A 27,626-nucleotide genomic window follows, 5' to 3' on the forward strand; every position below is an offset into this window, starting at 1 on the left:
TTCCTTTTTTTCTGAAAAAGAAGGTGGAGTTAAAACACTTCAGAGGTATGATCACATTATCCCGTTGGAGGTGTAACAGGTGGTGTTTTTAATACAATCGCTCTAGGAGAGAGGATTAGCGGACCGTTACCATGATAAACGCCGGTTCCGGTTCAGTGACACGACGGAAGTTGCGCCCATAATTCACGCAAGGCATCATGGGGGCTACGGATAGGATGGATATGGACCTCTGATGCACTCGTCAGTATTTTGTAGCTGAAAAGAAAAATCCTGAGATGCAAAAATACCATGAAAAAACTTTATTTCTACTTGACTTTATTAAAAAATATTATCAACAAAATCATCAGGAAACATGCACACACACTCACGCACAAAGCAGAATCCATCCATGTAAACAACACTCACACACACAGTTACTGTTTCACAGGAGAAACAACAGACATCATATAGAGCGTTCTGTTGTTGAGAAACAGCTAAACTGATTTTACTTTGAAAAACAAATTCTTGGCAAGCCGACAGTTAATCTACAACAAAAAGAAAAAAAAAGACCAATCAATCAATAAGTGAAGAGTTTCTTTCCAAAACACTTTGCATCCAATTTATTAATAATTAAAGGTGGAGAATAAAAATGACCTGATATTCCCTGTTTGAGTTTCCAAAAATATACAATATTTATATAATTACACGCAGTGAAATCTCTGGTTGGCAGCTCGTTTTTGGAAGGAAACTCTTCACGTTACAAAATCTGGCAACCAAACTGTAATGAAGTGCTAATAAAAAAAATAAAATAAACACTTGTTTGTTTGTTTCGTGCACACACACACACACACACACACAATCACACACTTCTGATTTACATTCAAACCAAACGGAAAAACAAGAAATCTACAAAAATAGACCATTCGGCATTTTACACTTTGCATGTTGAGCTTTCCTCTGAGTCGTCTCCAAAACAAATGTGCACATCGAACCCGCTTGTACGACATCACCGCTCGCCTTTAATATTAAGATAATCGTCTTTATTCACATATCGACAGATGAACAGATGCTACTGTCACACTATACGCTAAGCTAACGGCTGTTTTTATTTACTTATATAATAAAACCAAATCTTTGAATGAAAATATAACATGTTTTTTTTTTGTCAGCTAATCAATAACGCGGCAATTTTCTTTGGGGGTCAGAGGTCAAACGAGGGAACATTTACACGCTCACATGCACAGTGTAGTGCAGTTACAAAAAACGCTATTCAAACATGGGGAGAAAGAAACTCTGTTAAAGAGGGAAATAAGTCTGTTTATTGGGGGAGAATTTCAAAATAATAAACAATAACAGAACTTGGAAATCACTGAAAAGTGGTCATTTTAACATTTGCAAGTTCTACTACAAATGATGTAGTACTTCTTAATTTTGGTGACTATTTGGTCTTTTTCCTGCATCCCATTTATTTCAGCATGGTATGAAAATCTACTAGAGACCAGTTCTACCAAAGAGTGATGTTTTCTTTGTTTAAATTAAATAATTTTTTGAGGTATAATGATCCAGAGGAAAAGTCAGAACACATAAAAACATGATGAAAAAAATATTTCTGCTTGTGACCCCGTGGAATCGTTTTATGACCGTTTTTAGGAGGGGCTGGACCCCATGTTGGGAACCACTGGTCTAAAAGAAGGTAACATAGTTTGCTGAATGTTTCGCTGTGATGTTGAAGTATGAGATTTGTAATTAAATGGGATAAAACGTGCAGAACCTCTGATGGTCTGATGGTTTAAATTAGGAGTAATTTCGTGTCACTTGCTGTTGTTTATCTTTTAAAATTCTCCCCTGAAGCGACAAACAGATGATGAGGAATGACGTATCGGAGCTTCGCGTCCGTTTTCTCCAACAGACGGCGTCCAAACGGAAGAGAATAAACTCCAACCTCCGCGGAAACAAACGACCGTAACTCGCCTCGGCTCCTTTTGTTTTTTTTTTGGAAAACTTTCTGCATCACAATTTCATGATGTTCCGAGCAGCAACACCTCTTTATACTTTAATCTGATGTCAACAACATCGTCTTCCTGTTCGCTGCTCTCATTGGCTGACGATGAGCTGTCGCAGGTACGACTGCGTGAGGCCTCGCAGCTCCTCCAGCGTGTAGTCCTCCGGCATCGGCAGGCGGGTGATGTGCGGCGCCAGCTGGCTGAGCAGGATGCCGAGGGAGTCGGAGGCGGCGTCGCCCTGCTGCAGGCTCAGCACCACCCGCAGGATGTTGGCCACACGCTTCGCCATTTCTGCATGGAGGGAGGAGGAGGAGGAGGTGGGGGTGGAGGGGCTTTGGTAAGAGGAGGTTTTGTGTCGTGGAAAGCGGCGGCAGGTTTTCATTCTCACCAAACAACAACAGCTGACTTCACCCACCGACCTGAGCGTCGGGTTTAGGAGACTTTTCGTTCACTGTGATCTGCAAACCAACTGCTACTCGTCCTGCTGTTGTCGCGAGGCAGGAAGACTCAATCCAAACTCGTCTCCTGGGAGATCCCTCGCTGTCGGGAAGAGTTACCGATTCTGTCTCCAGAATCTAAAAATCACCTCAAGACCATCTGAGAGCAACTACTCACCTCAAATAATCTCCCTCTTTCTCACTAATAAACTCTGTTTCTTACCAACGGATGTGTCATCAAGTTATACTTGGCACTCAGATATATCCATCAGAATCACCATTGATCCCGGGGGAGCACGCGCGAGTCAGAGGGTGCAAGCAAAACCCCGTGGCGCAATGAAAGTTAGATGGACTACTGGTATCGGTGCATCCCTAGTTTCTACTCACTGCTGCTTTAAGACAGCTTGGCCTGAGTTTTATAACCACCTTACATTAAACCATTGAGATCATGAGAACGTCGCAACGCTAGAAAACTCTCCTGATGTTATTCCAACATTGTAAATCTGTCTCCGACGGTGACATCACTTGTTGTTTAGTGGTTAAAGGTGGGCGTTAGAGAAGAAGGGGTGTGATGTTTGAGGGTTTAAATGTCCCTAAAGTCCAACTGACTGCAGCTTCAACTCAGTTTCTCTGTCTGTCCACCTGAAATCTGATCCTCACCTTCATCTAACACTCAGCCAATCAGAGGGCAGGTGAATCCAGCTGCTGCTGTTGTTTCCAGCCGGAGGGTAAAAGCTGCAGACTCGCGTCGCTGCGCTGCGCCGGTTAAACCGGCGTGCTCTTACCTGATTGGGCGAGGCGGTCTCTGGCGGCGCTGCAGGGCAGGAGCTCGATTCTGCTGCACAGAGACGTCACGTCGGTGTAGAGACGCTCCAACTCGTAACCGGCGTTCTCCATCTGACACAACACAAACACTTTATACTTCTACTCCACTATAACTCAGAGGGAAATATTGTACTTTTTACTGACCTACATTTATTTAACACCTCTAGTAACTTAACAGTTTAATAAAATAAGATGCATCATTAAACATCCATCATAACATCATATTAACCAACAATAATGATCAAACAATATAATAAAACCCTGAAGTGAATCATTCTGCATGAGGAGTACTTTTACTTTGGGACTTTAAGTACATCCTGATGCTAATATTTCTGTGCTTTAAGTGAATGCAGCACTTGTATTGCTGCAGTACACTGAGCAGTGTGGCTGCCAGTGTTTGTGTTTTGGCATCTGAATTTTCTGTTGATTCATATTTATTAACGCATGATTTAAATAACAAAGTCAATTCTTTTTAGATCACATTTGATTGGTGTTAAAGATAAGCATTGGAAGGTATCATTTAAAAAATAAATAAATTAAAAACAAAACAATTGAAAAAAAAAAACCACGTAATAAAAATAAATACAATTATTACTCATAATGATATTAATAACAATTACTACTACTAATAATAATAATAAAAAATATGACTTACTAATATTAGTATTATTTACAAAGTAGTTTTTGTGATCAAATTTCATTTGCGTTGGAAAGTATTGACAAAAAAAACATAATTCAAAACAAAAAAATAATTGCAAAAAATAAACCATCAAAATAAATTAATAAAATAAAAACATTACAATTTTACTCAATGATAATAATAATTATTGTTATTAATATTGATTAATAATAATAAATATGACTTACAAATAATATTCGCATTTATTAATAACAAATTGTTTTTTGTGATGACATTTTATTGGTTTTAAAGATATCATTGGAAATTATTAATTAAAAAAATCAAATCAAAACAAAACATTAATTAAAAATATAAACTGAACGGGAGCGTCTGTTACCTGCTGGATGTCCTGCAGCGTCTTTATGACCCGGATGTAGTCCAGGTAAACCCTCCCTGCCGCGTCCCAGTCCTGGATGGTGGCGCTGTGTTCAGGGACCGCCAGCCCCTCCAGGAACTCCAGCAGGTAGTCGTGGTTGTCGTTGATGATGCAGTCTACGGGAGGACGGGAGGGAACGAGCTTAACGGAAGAACTCACGGGAACTAAACCTTTACCGGGACTCACCTGAAACCACTCTTATTATATCTTATATTATATTATTGGAACGCCAATAAAGTCAGACAGGAAATGAGATGTTTTGAACAATTAAAATAAATAATAAATAAAATAGCTAGGTCTGTCCTTCACCAAAAATTACATTATCTTTATTATTTGATGTGCCATTTGAATAATTCTGTTTTATCTGTTTTTATTGGAGGATTACAGTTTAATTTAGATTTATTAATTGGAATTATTTAAATTTAATTGCTGCAAAAGTACCAAGATAAAAACACTTAGCACTTAAAAACGTAAAAAAAAAACAAAAAACTACTAATAACTATTTATTAATAATAATAATAATAATAATAATAATCTATGGTAATAAATCCAAATGAATCAGATTAAAAAAACACGCAGTCTGTTTTGTCTTCACTTTGGATCACTAGAAGTGTTTTCTGAGGAACCTTGATTATATATATTATTAATTATTAAATATTATTATATATTTGCTGCTTCCGTTATAAACTATAATTCTTACAGTCCTTAATGCACATTTTTAGATTATAATTTACAGTTTTTAATCGACATTTTTAGACTATAATTTAGTCTTTAATGCACATTTTTAGATTATAATCTAAATTCTTTGATGCACATTTTTAGATTATAATTTTCATCTGGTATTTATTTTATATTCTGTGTAAGTACGTTGAGAGAACTGCATAAATGTATAAATGTATGTATGTATGTATCTACTTGGTGGAATAAACCTCCTAGAGTCCCTCAGAGTGTACCGACCTGAGGCCAGGTGCTGGATGAGCAGCCGGTGACACTGGCTCCAGTACCCGGCCCGGTACAGGTGCAGGGCCTCCTGGTGGCGGTCGGCGTCGCGGCGGGCTCGGGTGGCCTTGGCGTCGTGGATCCACTGCTCCGGGATCAGCAGCCTCTCGGTCAGGAAGCGCTCCCTCTGGACCGACTGGTCCGTCTCCTGCAGGGGGCAGTGGAGGGTCAGCATCTCCCTCACCGCTCGCTCCCGCTGACTGAAGACACAGAATATATATCACCGTTAACCTCTTTAATCTGCAGGGAGGACGAGTTGTGAAGCTGAAGCCTGGAGATATTTTAACATACGTGTGGTCGGGGATGTGCAGCAGGATGAAGACGGCCATGTGCCAGAGGCCGGCGCTCTCCAGCTGAGCGGCGTAGCTGGCGTGGAGGAGTCCCTGCCGCGAGGCGCTCAGGTGGCTGTAGTGCAGCGCCTGCAGGACGCCCCACAGGTGCCAGCTCAGACGGTAGTCCAGACGCTCCCAGGTGACCGTCAGAGGGTCCAGCAGCTGCTGCAGGCTGTAGTGTCTGAACACACAAGAGACAACTGAAGCATTAGAGCATCATCAGAACCTCATCAGGGCTCGTCAGCCTGTTAGAACAGGTCTAGTTCTTTTTATCATCTCTATTCAGCGTGTTTTAAACCAATACTTCTTCACCGTGTCAGATAAAGATCAGGTTACTCTAATATTATTAGTGTTATACTGTTATGGCTGGGACGATCCACCTATTGATTCAATACTATCACCATACCGGGATGCTGATTCCATATGTATTGCGATTTAAAAAAAAATGAGTGGAAATGAATAACTGACTACACGACGTACGGCTGGTTTACCTGTCACTGTAGAGTTTGAGCAGGTGGAAGCAGAGGTCGTGCAGCGGACTGTTTAGACTCCTCCTCCTCCTCCTCCATATCCTCCACGTCCCGCTGCTCCGCCTCCAGGTACGGAGGCAGGGGGGCGCAGGCGTACTTCCCCCCCTCACATGAGCCCTGCAGGACGGAAACCACCACCACCACGAGTCTTTCTGAGTCACGTGACAACAACAACAACAACAACAACAACGAGGCCTGTGACAGCCGGTGACAGAAGACCTTCTGAGTAGACATGTCAAGAGGCAGCAGCTCACCTGAAAGGCGGCTTCGTATCTGGCGAGGGCGTCGGCCACGGAGGCGGTCGGAGGCAACATGAACCAGAGGTGGACGGCGACGCAGCGTTTCCAGTCCAGCTGAGAGCACACGTTCACCGAGGAGTCGGACAACTGCCACACCTGCAGAACGGAGAGGAAAACACCACACAGCATCAAGCTACCGACTCTCAGCTGAAGTCCAGCGGGGAAGCATTACAGACCTCCTCCAGCGGGTTCTGGCTTTTCTACGATATTTCATATCTATCTGAGTCATTTCCTGACGACGGTGATTAGCCCAATAACTGGATTTCGTGCTCAAAGTTAAAAAAAAGGTTGTTGGTAAAATGTAGGAATGCACCGATACCAGTATCGGGGATCGGGTCCGATACTGTGCTCATGTACTCGTACTCGCCAAACGGCTCCGATACAACGGCACCGATACCACTTTATGGCAGCGTGACGTTAACCTCTCGTCACCATCTTTCGGGTCCTCATGCTCCAGATGGGGAGCGCTGTAAAGCTGCGGCCGAGAGCCACCTTCACCCCGAGCCTTTCCAAGCCGACCTAGAGCCGGTCGCAGCGCACCGCCTCGTATGCGGGACTCCCCAGCCTGCCGTGTGTCGCTCACACCCTCCAGCTGGCTGTTAACGAGGGTCTTTAGGCACAGAGAAGTACTCATATCGGTACTCGGTATCAGAGAGTACCCAAATGGAAGTACTTGTACTCGGTCTGAAAACAGTGGTATCAGTGCATCACTTGTAAAACTGTGAATACGACGTACGACTGTAGGAGAAGCTTTTGTGTCTGAGCAGTAAACTGATAAATCTGTTTGTCTTTCTACGTACAGTAGTTAGCTGGCCCAACTTGTTGCATTAGCTAACTGAGGGTTTTCATTTTATTTATATATTTGATCTGGTTGCCATGGTGATGAATTACGTCTGACTAGTAACCACGCCCCCTTTCTCTGTTTGAGAAAGAACGTCAACCAAAAAACAGGAAGTAAGGCTGGCTGGAGGGGCTTTACAGCACTCAGACAAAAGTTATGTCTCTGGGTCGTTGTTGTTCATTTGACATCAACGTCTCGGTGAAGCCGGTCGGCGTCAGCAGTAGTACAATAAGAAATCTTACAGGTTTCCCGGCGAGCAGCGTGAAGATGCGCAGCCGTTCCTCGGGCAGGTAGCTGTCGGTCTGCATGCGGTTCCAGTCGACGAGCTGAAGGGCCAGCAGGTCCCGGCAGTACTGAGAGCCCATGGCCTGAGACAGCAGCAGGGACAGACGGTGGTCTCCTGCGGGACAAACGGACTCATGTTAAGTTTTCTATTTAAAATAAAATCAAATGTGATTCCAGTCGTGATTCAGTCGAACTCCTCCAGAACTCTGCTACCACCACACCTCCTCACCTTCCTTCTGCGCCAGTCGACACGCCTCGCTGGTGCGGTTGCCCGTCAGGTAGCTGAAGATGGCCTCCATGTGGCGACCCTTCCCCGCCAGCGCCACCTCCTCCTCCACCCTGCAGGCGGCTCCGCGGGACAGCCAGGCCGAGAAGGTCCGCCTCCTCTCCAGCTGCTGCTCGTACTCGCTGGGCGACGACGCCTCGACGTCTTCTGGCTCCTGATCGACGGGGCCCAGCCGGCCCCACAGGGCCTCGCACAGGGTCCAGACCTCGGCCCAGTAACCCAGGACGGCTGGAGAGGGGGGGGGGGGAAAGAGAGAGAGAGAGAGAGAGAGAGAGAGAGAGAGAGAGAGAGAGAGAGAGAGAGAGAGAGAGAGAGATGAAGAAACGGCAGAATCACGTCTCTTATAGGGACAGGAATTCAAAGTCTGGTCTTGGTGTGTCGGGTGGAGGGCTGCAACAACTAATTAATTAATTAAAGGTCCCATATCGTGCTCATCTTCAGGTTCATACTTGTATTTTGTGTTTCTACTAGAACATGTTTACATGCTGTAATGTTAAAAAAACTCTTTATTTTCCTCATACTGTCAGCTTGACTATATCTGTATTTACCCTCTGACTGAAACGCTCCGTTTTAGTGCATTTTCGACGGAATTGTGTTGCTAGGCAACAGCTTGGGTCCATGTGTACTTCCTGTCAGCTGATGTTGCCATTTCACTGAACCCGACGTAGAGTAACGTTATTTAAATCATGGACTTACGGTCTGCGTCTCCCTGCCTGTCGTTCAGTTCGGTGATCCACTCAGCGTACTCGTGCAGCGCCGCCACGCCGGGCTGCGGTCGCACCAGAGGGCAGGCGGAGGCGTCCGTGGTGTCGACGGTGCTGTGCTTCAGACAGATGTCCAGAGGGCGCTGCAGCACCGCCTGGCTCTCCTCATCCTCCTCCTCTTCGCTGGTCTTCAGCGCCGGCGGCTCCAGACCCACCAGCTGCTCCAACACCACCTTATAGGGGCTCTCGGTCAGCCTGAGGACAAAACACGCCGTCACTTCCTGTTACAGCACCGCTCTGAGTCTCTGATGTTAACGGATAACTCTGAGCTTAAGAGACGCAGGTTGCTGACCTCTGGGCTAAATGTATGAGGAGCTTTGTGATTAGAATCTTTGATTGTATAGATATTAATGGTGATGACACGGTAATAAAGGAAAGCGCGGTAAACGAGACGGGGTTAAAAAAACTAGAATGAACGAAAAGATATGATGCGAGATGAAAGAGATAAAACAGAAACACAGAAATAAAGATGCTTTCTTGGCTCCGGTGAGTCTTACGGTTTGCTCCTGGCGGGTTTTGGCAGGAAGCTGAAGTCAGTTTTGGTCAGTTCGCGGTGGTCGAGTCGTTTGGCCGGCGGCGAGCTCAGCCGGTGGCCGCAGTGTGCCAGCGTCCAGCCGGGACCCCAACCGACCCGGAAGGAGCGCCCCGCAAACAGCCCGGCGTCCATCAACAAACTCCCCTGAAAAACAACAACATGAAGGATCACTGAGTGTCACCACGGGAGCGGGGGGGGTCAGGGGTCAGAATACAAAAACACAAAACCAACCGACCTTCCCCTGAGTGACCGACTCCTTGAGAGGTACGGGCCCGCCCAGCCGCCGGACGCCAACCGTCCTGACCGAAGGCTCTGGAGTCCGGGGGGGCAGCAGGAAGGACGAGGGGCCCGGCCCCGCCCAGTGTGAGGAGCGGGGGGGTTCGACAGCTCCCGGAGACCCCCGGGACAGAGGAGGAAGAAGAAGAGGAGGACGAGAAGAGTCTGACAGCTGAGAGAAGAGGCCGGAGGTAAAACGAGCCTGAAGGAGACCGCCCACTGCAGAGAGAGAGAGAGAGAGAGATTAGATTTAGAATAATCATTCAGTCTCACGTCAGGATTTTATATATATATATATATATATAAATATATATATATATACCCCTACGTGGGTCGCGATCACACAACGCAGTTGGGGCGCACTGAGGACAGTCCGCCCCGGTGGACAGTCGCACCGGGAGCAAGGGGCCCCATCCCTCCCCGGCGGGGAGAGATGGTGCAGAGAGCCCTTTGTTCACGGTGCAGCGAGGTCCGGACGGGGAGCGCTGTAAAGCTGCCGCCGCGAGCCACCTTCGCCCCGAGCCTTTATGAGCCGACCTAGAGCCGGTGGCGGCGCACCGGGACTCCCCAGCCTGCCGTGTGTCGCTCACACCCTCCAGCTGGCTGTTAACGAGGGTCTTTTGGCACAGAGAAGTACTCGTATCGGTACTCGGTATCGGAGAGTACCCAGATGGAAGTACTTGTACTCGGTCTGTATCGGTGCATCCCTAACCCTGAAGCAAGTCACCTCTCCCCAGACCGCCCCTAAAGCAGCTTTCAGCCAAACGCCTCTGAATAAATAAATCAAAGAGGAAGTGGGAGGTTTGTGTTTCGTACCGGAGGGTCGGCTCTGAGCTCCCGGTAGGACGAGGCGAGGCGACGAGACGTCAGTGGAGACCTTCATCGCTCCCTGATCCTGAAACATGTCGCTCTCCTCCTCATCCTCAGCGAACAGAGACGCCTTCATGATCTGCCGACAAAAAACACGACAAGAGTCAACGGGCGTTTTTTTAAAATTCAACTTCCTGTTTGTGGACGAGGACCGCAGCTGCTCTTCGTACCTGGAGGGTGTGCGGGTTGATCCCCAGCGAGGACGCCATGTGGCCTGACGCAGAGACGCCGTCGTGCTCCGCGGAGATCAGCTTCCCGCCCGCCGTCGCGTCCATCTCCCCCGACGACAGCAGGTCGCCGTCTTCCTCTGCTCCCAGCATGCTCTCTGTCGGGAAGCTCTGGGTGATGTCGGCCATGTCGCTGTCCAACTCCGCAACGCCGCCCGGAAGATCCACGACGGCGGTGGACTGAAGACACACGGTAAGAGTCATAAAGTCAGAGACGTCTGAGGTTTCATGATTATGGAAGTTATGGACGACACATTGAATACATTTGTTGATTGTTGATAAACATCCTTTGATCTCTGGTCAGTGAATCCTGATAATAAAACTCAACTCTATTATTAAAATAACAGATTATACTTTAAATAGATTTACTAAAAATACAAATTGAAACATTAAAACTGCGAGCAGCGATGACCGGGCCTTCGCAGCTTTATGTGTGCCGGGGTTACTGGCGGGACGCCGGTCGATGCAGCCCTACATTTCAGTGACCATCGAACACTGAACGCACAACTTAGACGTTATTTCCTGCGTGGATTGAGTGGCACAGGAAATGACGTATCGCACATTTTTCATCACTTCCTGTCTCCACTATGTGGCGTTTAACATGCATTATGTTGCTCATCATCAAGTGTAGATTAAACAAAATAAATTTCATGTGAATCGGATGTCTGTCACATAACGCTGACTTCCTGTTGCCAGTAGGTGGCGCTGTGACTATGAGCCAATATTGCCGTGTAGATGTCCTCAGGCCTGGACTACTATGAAGTAGGTCAAGTTTTGGGGCAGATTTGACCAAGTACAGTCGAGTTACAACAGTTTTGTTGTTTAATGGCGAATCATTCAATCAATTCTCCGCCACGCCGCGTCAACGCCGTTTCATTAAAAACCTCAAGATGTGAAGAACTTTTCACCACAAAGGTCTTTAGATTGTACCGACCAAATCTGAAGTTGATCGGGTTAAATCTGTAGGAGGAGTTCGTTAAAGTAAAGAGCCTGGAAATAGCCGAAAATACAAACACAAATATAAAAAAAAAGAAATCACACTAAATTAAAAATGTCCGGTTTCCTGTTGGGTTTAGAGCATGGCCCCAAGAGACTTATTTTTAAGTCTATATGTGATATATGTGCTTAACAAATTTTGTACATCTAGGTGAAACGCCGTTGAAATTTTGTAGAAATTAAGAAAGAAAGATTAAATGTCATCTTCATTTTACTTTATTAGTTTTTTCGCTCATTATATGAAAATTAGTACAATTTATTTCACACATCTTGAAGCAGGTTAATGTCTAAAATGTGAACCCGCTTAACCTGATGTTAAATGATACAAACTTTAAGTAGAGTTGCTGACTCATTATATACTAATATACATTCTCTGTATGAATTCCTGAAGAACAAAAACCTTCAACAACAATGAAACTAGAAAACCTGATGAATCCATCAGTACCGACCTCTAGACCTCTCACAGCCTCATGAAACTTTACAGCCACAAACTAGAGACCTAGAGCATTCAGAGGATGGATGGATCAAGCTAGAGACCTAGAGCATTCAGAGAATGGATGGATCAGACTAGAGACCTAGAGCATTCAGAGGATGGATGGATCAAACTAGAGACCTAGAGCATTCAGAGGATGGATGGATCAAACTAGAGACCTAGAGCATTCAGAGGATGGATGGATCAAACTAGAGACCTAGAGCATTCAGAGGATGGATGGATCAAGCTAGAGACCTAGAGCATTCAGAGAATGGATGGATCAGACTAGAGACCTAGAGCATTCAGAGGATGGATGGATCAAACTAGAGACCTAGAGCATTCAGAGGATGGATGGATTAAACTAGAGACCTAGAGCATTCAGAGGATGGATGGATCAAGCTAGAGACTTAGAGCATTCAGAGAATGGATGGATCAGACTAGAGACCTAGAGCATTCAGAGGATGGATGGATCAAACTAGAGACCTAGAGCATTCAGAGGATGGATGGATCAAACTAGAGACCTAGAGCATTCAGAGGATGGATGGATCAAACTAGAGACCTAGAGCATTCAGAGGATGGATGGATCAAGCTAGAGACCTAGAGCATTCAGAGAATGGATGGATCAGACTAGAGACCTAGAGCATTCAGAGGATGGATGGATCAAACTAGAGACCTAGAGCATTCAGAGGATGGATGGATCAAACTAGAGACCTAGAGCATTCAGAGGATGGATGGATCAGACTAGAGACCTAGAGCATTCAGAGGATGGATGGATCAAACTAGAGACCTAGAGCATTCAGAGGATGGATGGATCAAACTAGAGACCTAGAGCATTCAGAGGATGGATGGCTTTCCTAGCTAGATTGATCAGTAAGGGGGTTTCTGCTCGCCATCCAATCGCTGAAAAATCGCAGAAATCTCCAAATGTCAAAACGTTTTTGATCCCAAATCGCAGCATGTCTTCTTCTCTGGTGTTCCTCAAGGTCTTGGTGTCTTAATGTGGTATTCTGGAGGATTATTGATCAGTTTATCAATTCTCCAGTGGTAAAATATGGTTAAATATAGCACCAAATCTGTAACAAATGGTTTCAACCCCAAAAAATTGCTGCAACAACTTATGAGACATAATAGAGCATGGAGATGATTATCATATACTTCTATCATCATGTTCTAAACCCTTATACACTATTTTAATTGATTAATTCATATTTCTTATTAATAACTAGAAGAAGTTGACACACAGTGCTGAGCTGCATCTCAGATTAATCTTCAGGTTCTCAGTTTTCAGATGATGTTCACCACTTCTATGTGACATCTACTGTTGACCTGCTATCTCCCCCTAAAGACCCCCCTAAAGAAACCCTAAACGGCTCTGTTGTGGCTCTCAGAGGGTTAAAGTATATTTATGTCACAATGTAAGGACACTTCTTTGTGACGGGTTAAAACTGAAGCAGCAGACGAATCGGATCGTCAGACAAAAAGGCTGATAAATATCTGACTAAAGCTGATAAATGAACCCAACAGATCAAAGTTGTTATTAACTGTTGGTTCAGCTGAGATGAAGAGCGTGAAAACTGGTTTTAGTGCAGAAACATCAGCACCAACACGCGGTGATAAACTCAAATCAGCACTATAATAAAGAGCCAACAGTTATGTTTTCAAAAAGGACCTGCTGGACAGATTGAAATGCTCCTTTAATCATCTCTTTGTGTCAGTGGGGAAGATGATGGTGATGATGATGAGTGTTGCTAGGCGCAGGCTGCTCTACCTGAGCCTGTGGCGCCACCTGCTGCTGGGACGGGGGAAGCTGCTGCTGCAGCCTGGAGGGAGGAAGTGACATCATCGTCTTCAGCTTCTTAGGGTCGGCTTTGGGCGGGACGTCCTCCTCCTCGTCGGAGTCCTGGAGGCCATATTTGGAGAAATGGGCCACCTGAGAGACAGAGGGAGAGGGAGAGCTACATGAGAAACACTTTTACCATAACTTTTGAACTCTTTATTTTAACCGGATGAAGGATTTTTAGTCGTCGGACGTCTGGATCTGAAGTTATCAGAGAAACAAGCCGAGGGAACATACACCGACATTCACACAGATACCGATACACCTGCAATAAGGAGACATTTATAGAGACAAAACAACTCTCACGTATGGAGGACGGAACCTGCCAAAATCAAAAAATAAATGAATAAATAAATAAATAAATGACTCAATAAATAACCAAATATGTCATTAGATGTAGCAAAAATAATAATAAAATTAATTAATTGATAAAATTCATATTTCTGTTTTATTTTGTTTCGTTATTTATTTATCTTCGTAGTAATTCCTTTATTTAGTTACTCTATAAATAAGGGATTTTTATTTATTTATGTATAGCTAGCATTTAGTCATACACCGTAATAAAGAAATGTAAAAAGAAATGTAGGTAGGTATAAAGAAAATAATACAGAAATAAATAAGTTTGGGGAAATAAATATGTTGTGAAATGCGCAGGGGAAATCATGCATAAATGACAATTTTTTTTTTTTAATTTTAGAAATACATTTGAAATAAATAAAAATAATTCCTAAAATAAATAAATACATGAATAATAAATGCAAAAAATAAATAAATAAATACATTTGAAAAATAATAAAAATAAATAAAGATAATTGCTAAAATAAATTCATACATGAATAATAAATTTGAAAAATAAATAAAATACATAAATAAATAAAAGGTTAATAAAAATTAATAGTAAATAAATAAGGAAATTAATACAAAGATATTCAAATAATAATAAATAAGGAAGCAAATAAAAATCAATTTCTGTCACATTTGATCAATTAATTAACGGCTATTTTTTATATTATTTTTGCTACATTTACCGACATATTTCTTTATTTATCGAGTCATTTATTTATTTATTTTTGATTTTGGCAGGTTCTGTCCTCCATACTCGCGGTCCTTCAGTGTTCCCCTGTCAGTTATTATCTGATGTAAATCAGTGTGTGAGCAGCAGCAGCAGCGACTGACCTCGAACACCCAGGATCCGGTCTCGGTTCTGTACTCCAGGAAACGGGCTCCCTGTTTGCGAGAGGCTTTCTCCAGCCGACCCTCGTAGTTCATCTCAGTCAGGCGCTCGGGGCTCCTGATCTGAGTGCAGGACGTCTTGTCGTTCGGCCAGACGCCGTCCAGAGTCACCTCCGCTCGCCTGCGAACGCGCAGAGAAGGAACAGAAAACAGGATCAGGACAGGAAGTGGATTAATGACATACAGTATAATAACCAGGCTGAGATCCCGTCTCTCACCTGTTTAGCCCCTCCCCCTCCGGTGGCTTGTTTTTGTCGTCCGGGTACACGATGACCTCTTTGCGTCTGAAGTGGACGATCTCGTCGAGGTTCAGTCCCGTCACGTTTACCTCGCCGGGGAAGAAGATGGAGCCGTAGCCTGTGAGGGCCAATAAGAGCAGAGCGGTGAGACGGCGAGGCGTTACAAACTCAGATTAACTGAGAATCACAATCAGCAGACGAGACGCTGAACGTCCTTTTAAAAGAGCGTAAATATATATTAAAGCTTTGCCGTCCGGTAGAAATGCAGCTCCTGCGGGCGTTACCTTTCCTGCCAACGGTGAAATTGTCCACCACACACTCCCCGTTGTCGTCCACCATCTCAGCCAGATCCTCCATGGAGGGGATGGTGTAATAACCAACACGGTTCAGAACAACGCCTGAAAAACAGGAAACAGGATGTGATGCATTTATTACTTTTTTCCCTGAAAGATAAATATGATTTTGGTTTTGCTGCCTGTTTCGTCCTCTAAATGTTCCAGTGAAGGAAACAGACTTTTCCACTACAGGAACTTAAAAACCCAGAAGTTAAAGGTGTTGCCATCGTCTCTGGTTTTTGTTTCCTGAGTTCCTGATCATATGAAACTAGAGAACCTGATGAATTCATCGGTATCAACCATGTCAGACTAGCTTGTCGTGAAGGAGGTTAAAGAACGCTCCAAACTTACGCTAAATTTTGTCGAGGAAAAACTGTCATGTTCAAAGGGGTCCCTTGACCTCTGACCTCCAGATCAGTGAATGTAAATGGGTTCTATGACACAGGGTCAACAGGTTTAATGTTAAAGGGTCCACAGGGGTTGAACACAGACCTGCTGGGTGAGGAGACTGCTGGGACTCCTGCTGCTCCTCCTCTCGGTCCTCCTGCAGAGACTCGTCCCCCAGAGACGCCGACACGTCCTCGCTGCTCAGCTGTGGAAAAACAACAACGATTCAACATTAAAGTTATAGACTGTGAACACTCATTCTGAGATTCTGTTGAATCGTTCAGTCTTGTTACTCCGATCTCAGTCAGGATTCAGTCGGACCTTCTGGACTCATGTTTTCTATCTGACGTGTGAAAACTTGACGTCTACGTTATCTTAAGATGACGATACAAACTCGTCTGTGTTTCATCAACAAAACATTTAAATATCTCGATGCTGCCTCTGTCGATCAAACAAAGATACACGTTGAACAAAGAGATCCAGATCAGATCTGTGGCTGCTGACCTCCAGTCCGCCGTTCCTGGCCGGTTTGTGCATGTTGAGGTCGCTGATGGTGTCCTGCAGGCTGGTCTGGATGCGGCCCTGCGGGATGGGCTTGGCGATGGGATTGACGTAGAACTGGGTGACCTCCAGGTCGTCGTCTGGCCGGCTGCTGGGACCCGGCACCTCCTCCTCCTCCTCCATATGACTGCAGACAGGAAGACAGAGGAGACGAATATTAACATTCATTTAAAACCTCATCTACGCTATCGTTAACAAAAACACTTGAATGAATCCATTATTGTACCAAAGAATAGAAGTGTCAAATATACACAAGGAAGTTATTTTCAAAATAAAAGCGGGCTAGTTGGGGATGACAGGTTTCCTACACATTTTCCATTTCAAAACTCCAGACTTTTCCAGATTTTTCAGACCATATTTGACATCTGCTGTGAAAAGACGACGGCGCTTTTCGCTCCTGCGTATGGCTTACAATTGCCGCCAGGTTTCACCAGTGTGTGTGTGTGTGTGTGTGTGTGTGTTAAGACCTGTGTCCGTTCTGTGGGTACTCTGGAGGTGAAGCGAGGTCGTCGGTCTCCTTGCTGACTGGACTGCTGTATTGACTGCTGTTCAGGTTCTTCAGCACCAGTTTCTTGATGCTCTTCCTGTAAATCAAACAAACTCTGACGGTCACTCTGCAGCCGTTTGTACTGTGACATCACTCTGATGTCACACATGAATGTACTCTGACAGAAAAGGGTTTAAACAGTGGAGCGCCTGCTGCTGGTGAACACAATCGATGATTCACCAGATGATTATCAGACGGGGTACCTGGGTATGAAGGCTCCGTTGGTGAGCGAGGGCTCGTCGTCGTCCAGGCCGTCGAAGAGCTGCGACTTGGAGGCCCCCGACGACGTCAGCGCTTTGGGGCGGACTCTGGTCGCAGGGCGAGGGGTCAGCTTGTAGTGGGTGGGCGTGGTCAGAGCCTTCTGGGCAGTCGGATTGGTCGGCTTGAGGCGCTGTCGGAACACAAACGAGTTGTGATTGGATACTCGAAAAGGTTTCAGCCACTAAATCAGCAGAACTACGCTTCGGTTTGATCAGCTTTATTATTGATTAAGAGAGCATCTTGATTAAATGAAGGTCAAGTAAAACAAAGTGAAACACAGATCAGCCTGCAATCCACACACAATGTCAAGAAAGTAAAAATGTCGGCTCCTGAAGTCAAATTAGCAGCTGCACGTCTCACTCACCTCCTCTTTCTTCTTGGGGTCCGACAGCGGGTTTCTGAACAGCGGCGAGTCTCCGTACGGCGAGTACGCCAGAACGCTGAGCTGCTGCTGCAGCATGGCCTGCTGGGCGGCCGCCCCGTTCGGATCTGTGAGAGCTGGAGGAGAAAAAAAAAAAAAAAAAAGAGAATAGATTTCACATAAAGAGTTGAGACAATAATGTTCCAATGTTTTGTATTCAGCAATTTCCCAATTTGGGAAATCCATCTATTAAAAAGGGCTGTCAATCGATTAATCACACATTTTTTATCTGTTCAAAATGAACCTTAAAGGGAGAGTAGTGGCGTTAAAACGAAACTTTGACAGCCCTAATATGAAACTGTCACACATTGTGATTCCAGCTGCTCACCGACGGGCTGTGGCGCTCCGAAGCCCATGGTGCCGGCTCCGCTGTTGAATGGGGACGCTCCAAACGATGACATCGTTCCCAGTGTGGTGCCCAGTTTGCCCTGGTTATTCCCAAACAGAGACGCCTGTCCTGCACCGACTGCTGAACACACATCGGACACACACACACAACTCTTCATTGGTACATGTGTGAGGATCATCGCTCTCAGGGGGAGGAAACACGGGAATAATATATGTGTAGCTATCAAGTATTCTTATTTCTACGTCTTTTGAATTTCACATCCTGGTTCCAGCCCTGTGGTCGCTCCAGTACCTGCTCCGAAGGTGGTTCCCAGAGCAGTCCCCAGTCCTCCAGTGGCCGGCTTGTTCCCAAACAGACTCCCTGCAGCAGGGTTTGCACCGAAACCTGCACCGAGTGAAAAACACAAACAATACTCAATAATGAAACTTATTAATGATTTTAGTGACATACATTTTGTGACTATTTCATGAACTGCTGTGCGACTGAGCTGCTATTTTCCTTTGCTGTGCTATAAATCGATCCGTCACCCGTCTCCACCCTGAACACTGGCAGACTCACCGAAGGTGGAGGTGTTGGTTCCGGTCCCCAGCGTGAGGGCGGGCTTGTTGCCGAACAGCCCGGTGCCGGTGCCAAAGGATGGGGCGCTGGTGGTGGTGGTGCCGAACCCGGCGGTCTTATTACCGAATAAACTCTGCTGCAGTAGACAACACACACACAGTAGCATTAAAATGACACTCGCACTCAGGTGTACAATAGTTACAGGTTTAAAAATGTTATCAGAGCTTTCAGAGTCTAGTCTGCAGGACGTAAACTATTCATTGACGCAGGTTGCTGATCCAACTTCTCCAAGGTGGTCTCTAGCTCTCCCGTCAGCTCCGTTCTCTTTATCCATCCATGGTCAGCTCCATCGGGGCCGTTTCAATGCAGAGAACATAGATGTCAGTATCTGGGTGCTCTACAGTCGTAGCGTCGGCCCATTAAACTGACTGAATGAAACTCCTAAAACTGGTCCGGTGTGTACCTGTGTGCCGACGTTTCCAAATCCAGTGTTGGGTTGGCCGAACAGCCCGGTGCTCGCCCCAAAGCCGGTGGCGGCGCTCGTCTGAGCCGTGCCGAACAGCCCGCCCGTCTGAGGCGCCGCCGTGTTCCCAAACAAACCCTGAATCACAGGAGAGGACTGGTGTGAAATCAACATTTGCAAATGCATGTATTTATTTACTATTGTAAATCAATTAACAACACAAAACAATGACAGATATTGATCCAGAAACCCTCACAGGTACTGCATTTAGCATAAAACAATATGCTCCAATCATAACATGGCCCATAGAACCCATTTACATTCACATATCTGGAGGTCAGAGGTCAAGGGACCCCTTTAAAAATGAACATGACAGTTTTTCCTCGCCAAAAATTTAGCGCACGTATGGAGCGTTATTTAACCTCCTTCACGACAAGCTAGTCTGACATGGTTGGTACCGATGGATTCATCAGGTTTACTAGTTTACTATGATCTTCACTCTAGATTTAAAACTGCAAGTTGCGTTAAAGAAATTAGTGGCGTAGAGAAACAAAGACTCACTATGCTGGCGGTGTTGGCCTGTCCCATCGTGTTGGTGTTGCCGAAGGAGAAGCCAGTGCTCTGTGTGGTGGTGGCCTGACCACCGAACGGCTTGAAGAGGCTGCTGGCCTGTTGCGTGGCCTGCGGACCGAACAGACCGCCTGCGGTCGCACCGAAACTGCCAGCAGCTGCTGGAGATAGGACAAGAAAACACAGCATGTTACTTCACTAACTCTGATTCATATTTTGGGTTGATATTCCCGAAGAGGTCGAGAGTCACCCTCGAATGTTTAAGTCGACTCTGGATCAGAAAAACGTCAACTCTGTGGTGAGATGATGAACTTCTGATCCAGCTTCTGTCGTCGTTGTCACCACTTACGTGCTGCTCCGAAGGTGCTCTTGTTCTGTCCAAAGGAGAAGTTGCTGTTGGGGGCGGCGGAGCCGAACAGGCCGGTGGCGGCGCTGGACGTCGCCGCGGCTGTACCAAACAGGCCGCCCGTCGCAGCAGCCATCGGGTTGGTCGGTCCCTTCCTGCCCGCCTGGTAGTCCTCCAGCCTCAACTCCTGCAGGGAGACACATGGGAGGGATGGACACAATGAGAGAAAGCAACAAGAAAAATCACATCATTATCCAAAAAAAACCTGAACTCAATTTTAAATCAGGTTTCGACGGACGGCTAGACGTCTAACTACACCGACTCATCTGTGCTGTTGTCTTTGGAAAAAACTAAACATTTTCCACAAACTTCGGCTCCACAAAGTTAATTTCTCTTTAATTCATGTCCACTAAATCCTCATGTTGACATGCAGACTATGGACCAGAAAGTCTCTTGCTTGTTGAGCGTTGTTTCTCGGCTGAAATTCCACATTTATAATTTCATACTTTTGTGTATCCGATTCTTAAGAAATGATGTAAGTTTGTAGATTCATCAGTAATAGGGATGTACATAATTAACCGTTTAACCGTTAACCGACATTAAGCTGCTAAGTTAACGCTCCCGGACGGTGAACTGGAGACTCCCGTCAACGAATATCTGTTGTGCTCCTGCAGCTGGTACATTGCTGCATGAGAGGCACAAATCTTGTTGGTTAACGGTTAATAATCGGTTAACGAGGGTCGGTTATCGGTTAAGACAATTTTTCAGAATTAGCATCCCCATCCCTTTCTCACCTTTAAAACGAACACCATGAAAATCGGTTCAGAATTAAGCAAGTTAGGTGGTTTTGTAGAGAAGTCTGAATCTCTCAGTACACATTCTATTTATTTCCTAGCAGATCTTGACATCTCCAATATGGTGACCGTGCAGACACATAGCGGCGCCTCTCATATCTCCAGAAAACAAGCAACAAAGCAACGCTAACATCACTCATCAGGTATCAGTCAAGTCGAGGAACTCTCTTTCCAAAGTTTGGTATTTCCCAAAAACGTTCTAGTCCCCGACGGGGCTGACGGCGATGGATGGATAGATGAATCCCTAAAAGAAGCAGCTGACACGTTGGTTTGTGTGTCGGCAAATCAAACTCACCTCCAGGGATTTGTTCTCGTACTCCTTCATGGCCGTGATGCACTGGTGCTTGGTGTTGATGCTGGTGGTCACGCCTGCTTTCACCATTGTGTCATTTCCTGTCGGAGGCTGAAGGAGAGAGAAAAGCGTTTTGGTCTCAGTTTCACAATTATCAGCCTTTTTTCTGTTTGATAATATAAAGTTAAAAACAACTACATCCTCACCGTTTTTACTATACTGTAAATACTCACATTGAATTTTACGGTCGTTCCTGGCTGCTGCTGTGGGGCGGTGAACCCCGAGCCTCCAAACAGGGAGGCAACACCGCCTCCGCCGAAAGGGTTGGAGGCGGTGTTGGTCGACCCGAACAGCCCGCCACTGCTGGTGCTCGTCCCAAAGCCTGGAGGACACGATGGGAGGGAGACTTCTTCAGAGCGTTCAGACGTTTCATAAGATAAACAAATCAAAACGACAGTGGGACTGAGCAGTGTGGAAACAGAACTGGAGCACTGGGTTAGTGGTATTTCACATTTGTTGTTAGTAGAAACACATTTCAAGCATGAAAAGGCTGCATCTTTTACGCTAGGTCATGATTCTTAAATAAGTATCACTCGGCTTTATATTGTTGGTACTATTTTTGTCTTTTTGCTTTCTGATCATCTGTTTGTGGCTATTGCGATGAACCAAACTGTTTTTTTTTTAGTTCAGAAAAAAATGTGTGAAGTCAAACTTATCATCTCTAATAACAGCTGTTACTGAGGTCCCTACTGGATGAATTCAGAAGCAGGTTGTTGTTACTGATCTAATCTGACGGAATAAGAAGAAGACCCATAAAAAGGGTGTGAAAATAGTGACGTCTGGGGGGTTTTCTCACTTCCAAACGAGGTGGGTTTCTGGGCACCGAAAGCATTGTTCGGCTGGGAGAAGAGTCCGCCGCTGGCGCCTGTTCCGGTGTTGCCAAACAGGCCGGTCGAAGTGCCAGTCGCTGCACCAAAACCGAAGCCAGTGCTGGTGGAGGAAGGTGCCGGCTGGTTGAAGGTGCTGGACCCGAACAGACCACCTGCAGTAAAGAGATTTATTTATACATCTATAACAGCTACCTTCTTTTCTACATTGATATGTATGATTTGTGTGCGTGGATATAATTAGCCAGTAGTTTAACTAACTTAAAACTAACTAAAGAACGATAAATGATGATTCAGACAGCTTGCAGGCAGAAACAATACAAACATCTGATTGTTTTGTGTTTTGTTTTTTTACGTAAAAGAGCGAATGAGACGAGAGCTGACAAACCTGGTTTAGTCTGTGTGGGACCAAACAGTCCTCCGGTGTTTGGGGCAGCCCCGAACCCAGACGTCCCGAAGCCTCCCGCTGTCCCGAAACCGGTGTCTGAGGAGAGGACGACAAGACACGGACTGATGCTTTAAATCACCGGCTGCAACTTCAGTCACCAGGAACACTGAAACGCTCTCTCTCTAAAATCTTTGAATAATCGTGATCTCAATAATGATCCAAATAATCGTGATTATCATTTTGACCATAATCGTGCAGCTCTACCTGGTTGTATATAAATAAATAAATAAATAAAACACTCACTTTGCTGTCCAAAGGTCGATGCGGTGCCAAACCCTCCCGTCCCTCCACCGAAGGGAGTACCAAATGACTTGTTGAACATCTTGCCCTGCTAGCAGGACCGCATAGGTCTTCTGTATGGAGACAAACACAAACTCCACTTCATCAACTGTTTATGACTGCGTTCCTACAGCAACTGTGAGAAAATATTAAAGGGGAACATGTGACAGTTTACATAAAGCAAAACTGCCACTTTAGATGGTACTTTAAATCAGATTATAAACACTCAGACACAGATTATAAAGTCAGAATTTAAAAGGTTCAGATTAAATTCCCCAATCAAAAATTTGGGGGGAGGTTGTTCAGACATTTAACATTCTTAACCACAAATTAAAACAGTTCCATGATAAAAACAAAAAAAAGAATATTTGATGCTTGGAAGCAACAAATAGTATGTTTAAAAAAACAGAGATGATTTTAGTTACAGTTAGTTTGGGGAAACAAAAACTTGCGTTGCTGGAAGTGAAGAGAAGAGACACTCAAACATTATTGGATTAAACATTAAAAAAGGAAAGTATTCTCAGAGCAGAGCTGTTCATGCATATCTGACTGGACCTGCTTTAGTGTGAAAGGTGCAGCTGTGTTATAGCTACCAGTGTTGGAAGAAGTATTCAGATCCTTTACTGCAGTAAAAGTACTAAAACCAAACTGTGAAAATAGTCCACTACAAGTTAAAGTCCTGCATTCAAAACCTTACCTAAGTAAAAGAATGCAAGTATTATCAGCAAAATGTACTTAAAGTATGAAAAGTAAAAGTATAAATGTGTCAGTAAAATGTTCCCCGTCAGTGTTTTCCTTTTATATCTGATGTTTCTGGTTTAATATTACTGCTGTAGATGTTTAAGGTTGTAAAGGAACACTTCATCCTTCTGTTTCACCTTTTTATATTAGCTGGTACATACTTTTACTTCATTGAGATTAAAGCTGTAATTTAATGAGAAAAAACTCAGATAGTCTCTGAGATTAAACTCGTGAATTTACGAGAAAAAAAAACATATTTTCTGAGATTAAAGTACCATATTTACTTCTGAAATGTAGTGGAGTATAAAGTACTATATTTACCTCTACTAGTAGAGTATAAAGTACTATAGTTACCTCTACTAGTGGAGTATAAAGTACTATAGTTACCTTTACTAGTGGAGTATAAAGTACTATAGTTACCTCTACTAGTGGAGTATAAAGTACTATAGTTACCTCTACTAGTGGAGTATAAAGTACTATAGTTACCTCTACTAGTAGAGTATAAAGTACTATAGTTACCTCTACTAGTGGAGTATAAAGTACTATAGTTACCTCTACTAGTGGAGTATAAAGTACTATAGTTACCTCTACTAGTGGAGTATAAAGTACTATAGTTACCTCTACTAGTAGAGTATAAAGTACTATAGTTACCTCTACTAGTGGAGTATAAAGTACTATAGTTACCTCTACTAGTAGAGTATAAAGTACTATAGTTACCTCTACTAGTGGAGTATAAAGTACTATAGTTACCTCTACTAGTAGAGTATAAAGTACTATAGTTACCTCTACTAGTAGAGTATAAAGTACTATAGTTACCTCTACTAGTGGAGTATAAAGTACTATAGTTACCTCTACTAGTGGAGTATAAAGTACTATAGTTACCTCTACTAGTGGAGTATAAAGTACTATAGTTACCTCTACTAGTGGAGTATAAAGTACTATAGTTACCTCTACTAGTGGAGTATAAAGTACTATAGTTACCTCTACTAGTGGAGTATAAAGTACTATAGTTACCTCTACTAGTGGAGTATAAAGTACTATAGTTACCTCTACTAGTGGAGTATAAAGTACTATAGTTACCTCTACTAGTAGAGTATAAAGTACTATAGTTACCTCTACTAGTGGAGTATAAAGTACTATAGTTACCTCTACTAGTGGAGTATAAAGTACTATAGTTACCTCTACTAGTGGAGTATAAAGTACTATAGTTACCTCTACTAGTGGAGTATAAAGTACTATAGTTACCTCTACTAGTGGAGTATAAAGTACTATAGTTACCTCTACTAGTGGAGTATAAAGTACTATAGTTACCTCTACTAGTAGAGTATAAAGTACTATAGTTACCTCTACTAGTGGAGTATAAAGTACTATAGTTACCTCTACTAGTGGAGTATAAAGTACTATAGTTACCTCTACTAGTGGAGTATAAAGTACTATAGTTACCTCTACTAGTGGAGTATAAAGTACTATAGTTACCTCTACTAGTGGAGTATAAAGTACTATAGTTACCTCTACTAGTGGAGTATAAAGTACTATAGTTACCTCTACTAGTGGAGTATAAAGTACTATAGTTACCTCTACTAGTGGAGTATAAAGTACTATAGTTACCTTTACTAGTGGAGTATAAAGTACTATAGTTACCTCTACTAGTGGAGTATAAAGTACTATAGTTACCTCTACTAGTGGAGTATAAAGTACTATAGTTACCTTTACTAGTGGAGTATAAAGTACTATATTTACCTCTGAGATGTAGTGGAGTAGAAGTAGAAAGTAGCAGAACATGTAAAGTACAAGTACTTCGTTACATTCCACCACTGATGGCTACTGAATAAAGTGTAAACTGAACCACATCACTGTTTCTGATGCAGCCAGCATCCTGCAGCTGAACTCTGGAGGAACACAGTATCACCACCAGCAGACCCTCTCTTCTGGGTTACCGGACTTCCAGCTCCACGTGCAGCAAACCGGGGCTGTGCCGTTAGTTAACACCGTTACCGTGAATCCAAACTACATCATAACATTAACCCCGGCTGGTTGGGTTAGTTTAAGCTGAACAGAGCTCGTCCCTAAACGAGTCAGAGCCAGTAAACACCAGTTATAACCCGCCTATCAACAGCTAGCAGAGTCAGCTAACATTCAAGGCCTATAGGAGGAGGATGGGACAGGGTCTTGGAGATGTGTTAACGCATGCGCAGTGGAACTCAAGCTGTTGGTTCAATTTCTAACAAATCAGGGAAAGAGGTGTCATTGATCCACAGATTCTATCCAGTGAAACATTTCTTACAGAAGTTAAAAAGTGACATATAGATGTAAATTGTTCATCCTGAAACTTGTGTTCATTTATTTTGCTCCTGTAAATTTACATGTGAATTGTGGAAAGATGTCAATTTATACTTTTTTTTATACAGATTTTGCACTGTACTATAGAAATATTATATATGGTTGCTACGATTACAGTGACAAAGACAGTAATGCATTTTTTCTTATTAATTTAATTTTAATTCTCGCAAAGTTCCACATTCACAAGTGTAAATTTAATAATAATAATAATAATGATATATTTTATTTATAAAGAGCTTTTCTAAAAACTCAAAGACACTTTACATGGATAAAAAGATCATAAAACAAGAACATCATAAAAAAGATATAAAACACAATATAAAAAAAAAAAAAAAAGCCTAATTTCTTTGTATTTATGAAAGAAATGGAATTATATCCATCAACAATTTCTTCCTCACAAAACAAAAAAGCAATAAAAACAATGAATGAATGCAATATCTTGCGTGGTCTTTTTTTATTTATTTATTTATTTTTTATTTTATGTTGGTTTTGTTTCATTTCTGTTGTCCTTTTTATGTTTGGCACAGCTTTTTGTTTATGTTTATGCTTCTTCTGTATGTAAATGTTTTTAATGTTTTCTGCTGTTACTATGGATACTGCCGAAACTACTGGTCATTTATTTTGTCATTGTATGTATTCTGCAGCTTTATGGCTTCCTATACATGATTGGCTTTTCCCAAAAGTTTCTCATCTGGGTAACTTCTCTCAAAAGGACATTGTTTATGGCGTTTATGGTCTTGTCATGGACAATAACAAAGATGACTTTCTGGTGAATAACATTCTCATTCTTGGAACATTTTATTTGCAAAAATCCAAGTATATGAAAGTGAAACCTGGTTTAATGTGTTTCATTCTGAATTTCTTTCTTACATAAAAGCCCTTAAAGTCATGAAAAACAAAAACGCATTGAAACTTCTTAGTATAATAGAAGAATATGAATTACAGGTACAGCCCTTAATTTAATTTATTAGTAGTTACATGTATAATTTTACATATTTTATTTGTTCTTGTTCTGTATGCACCTTGTCCTTTTACTTGAATGCAATGATCTATGAGCCATGTTGTTTGTAAAATTGAATTTGTTAAATAAATGAGTGCAGACCAGATTCTACTGCGCATGTGCAATACCCCCGGATATATGACGCGGTGATGACGCGTGTCCCAGCCTCCCTTATATAGGCCTTGCTAACAACATGCTAGAGCTAGCATAGCGAGCTAACAACATGCTAGCTCTGTGAATGAGCCGCACAGATAAAGATATCAACACGACAACTCTCCCCTGTTCACTGGCAGCTTTTAAATCAATACAAACTCACAACACCTCCAGACAGTCAGCCAGCAGCGCACAGTTAGCTGCTAACTAGCCTAGTTAGCTCTGATGCTAGCTGTTAGCATCGCTGCTCCTTAGCAAAACAAAAGCAACACAGACAAAGAACAATAGTTACTTTAACAGACATTCACCTTTAACAACTGTGTTCTAGGTGTTGGTTCTTCCTCCCTCAGTAGTAATGAAGACGCTGCGGAGTCTGAAGGATGAGAGAATCTTCAGCTGAACATCAACATCAAGCTAGCAGCATAGCTTCATCAACGAGGAGGGAAAACTAACGACCCGCCGACGTCATGACGCACTTTCATACGTCTGACGTCATGACGGCGCGTTGCGAGCA

At 43.5% G+C, this 27,626-nt stretch overlaps 1 protein-coding gene across 1 annotated transcript; it reads right to left on the minus strand.

Annotated features, from left to right (window-relative positions):
- Nucleotides 1-298: 298 nt before the first annotated feature.
- On the minus strand, nt 299-27,594 carry nup98 (nucleoporin 98 and 96 precursor). Its single transcript, XM_037749752.1, is given in 36 exon segments — nt 299-2,273; nt 3,205-3,316; nt 4,261-4,415; nt 5,257-5,498; nt 5,590-5,811; nt 6,122-6,168; nt 6,170-6,277; nt 6,415-6,555; nt 7,543-7,700; nt 7,815-8,099; nt 8,568-8,830; nt 9,133-9,314; nt 9,406-9,665; nt 10,263-10,395; nt 10,487-10,723; nt 13,780-13,941; nt 15,025-15,202; nt 15,300-15,438; nt 15,605-15,718; nt 16,148-16,247; nt 16,547-16,730; nt 17,071-17,187; nt 17,354-17,541; nt 17,776-17,909; nt 18,161-18,301; nt 18,473-18,565; nt 18,740-18,875; nt 19,203-19,340; nt 19,764-19,933; nt 20,122-20,305; nt 21,268-21,375; nt 21,498-21,646; nt 22,121-22,306; nt 22,540-22,635; nt 22,843-22,952; nt 27,421-27,594. Coding segments are annotated over 35 exon segments (5,541 nt in total). The 5' UTR covers nt 22,922-22,952; nt 27,421-27,594; the 3' UTR covers nt 299-2,073.
- Between the last annotated feature and the right edge of the window lie 32 nt (nt 27,595-27,626).

This window comes from Sebastes umbrosus, chromosome 17, assembly GCF_015220745.1.
Source record: "Sebastes umbrosus isolate fSebUmb1 chromosome 17, fSebUmb1.pri, whole genome shotgun sequence".
NCBI lineage: Eukaryota > Metazoa > Chordata > Actinopteri > Perciformes > Sebastidae > Sebastes > Sebastes umbrosus.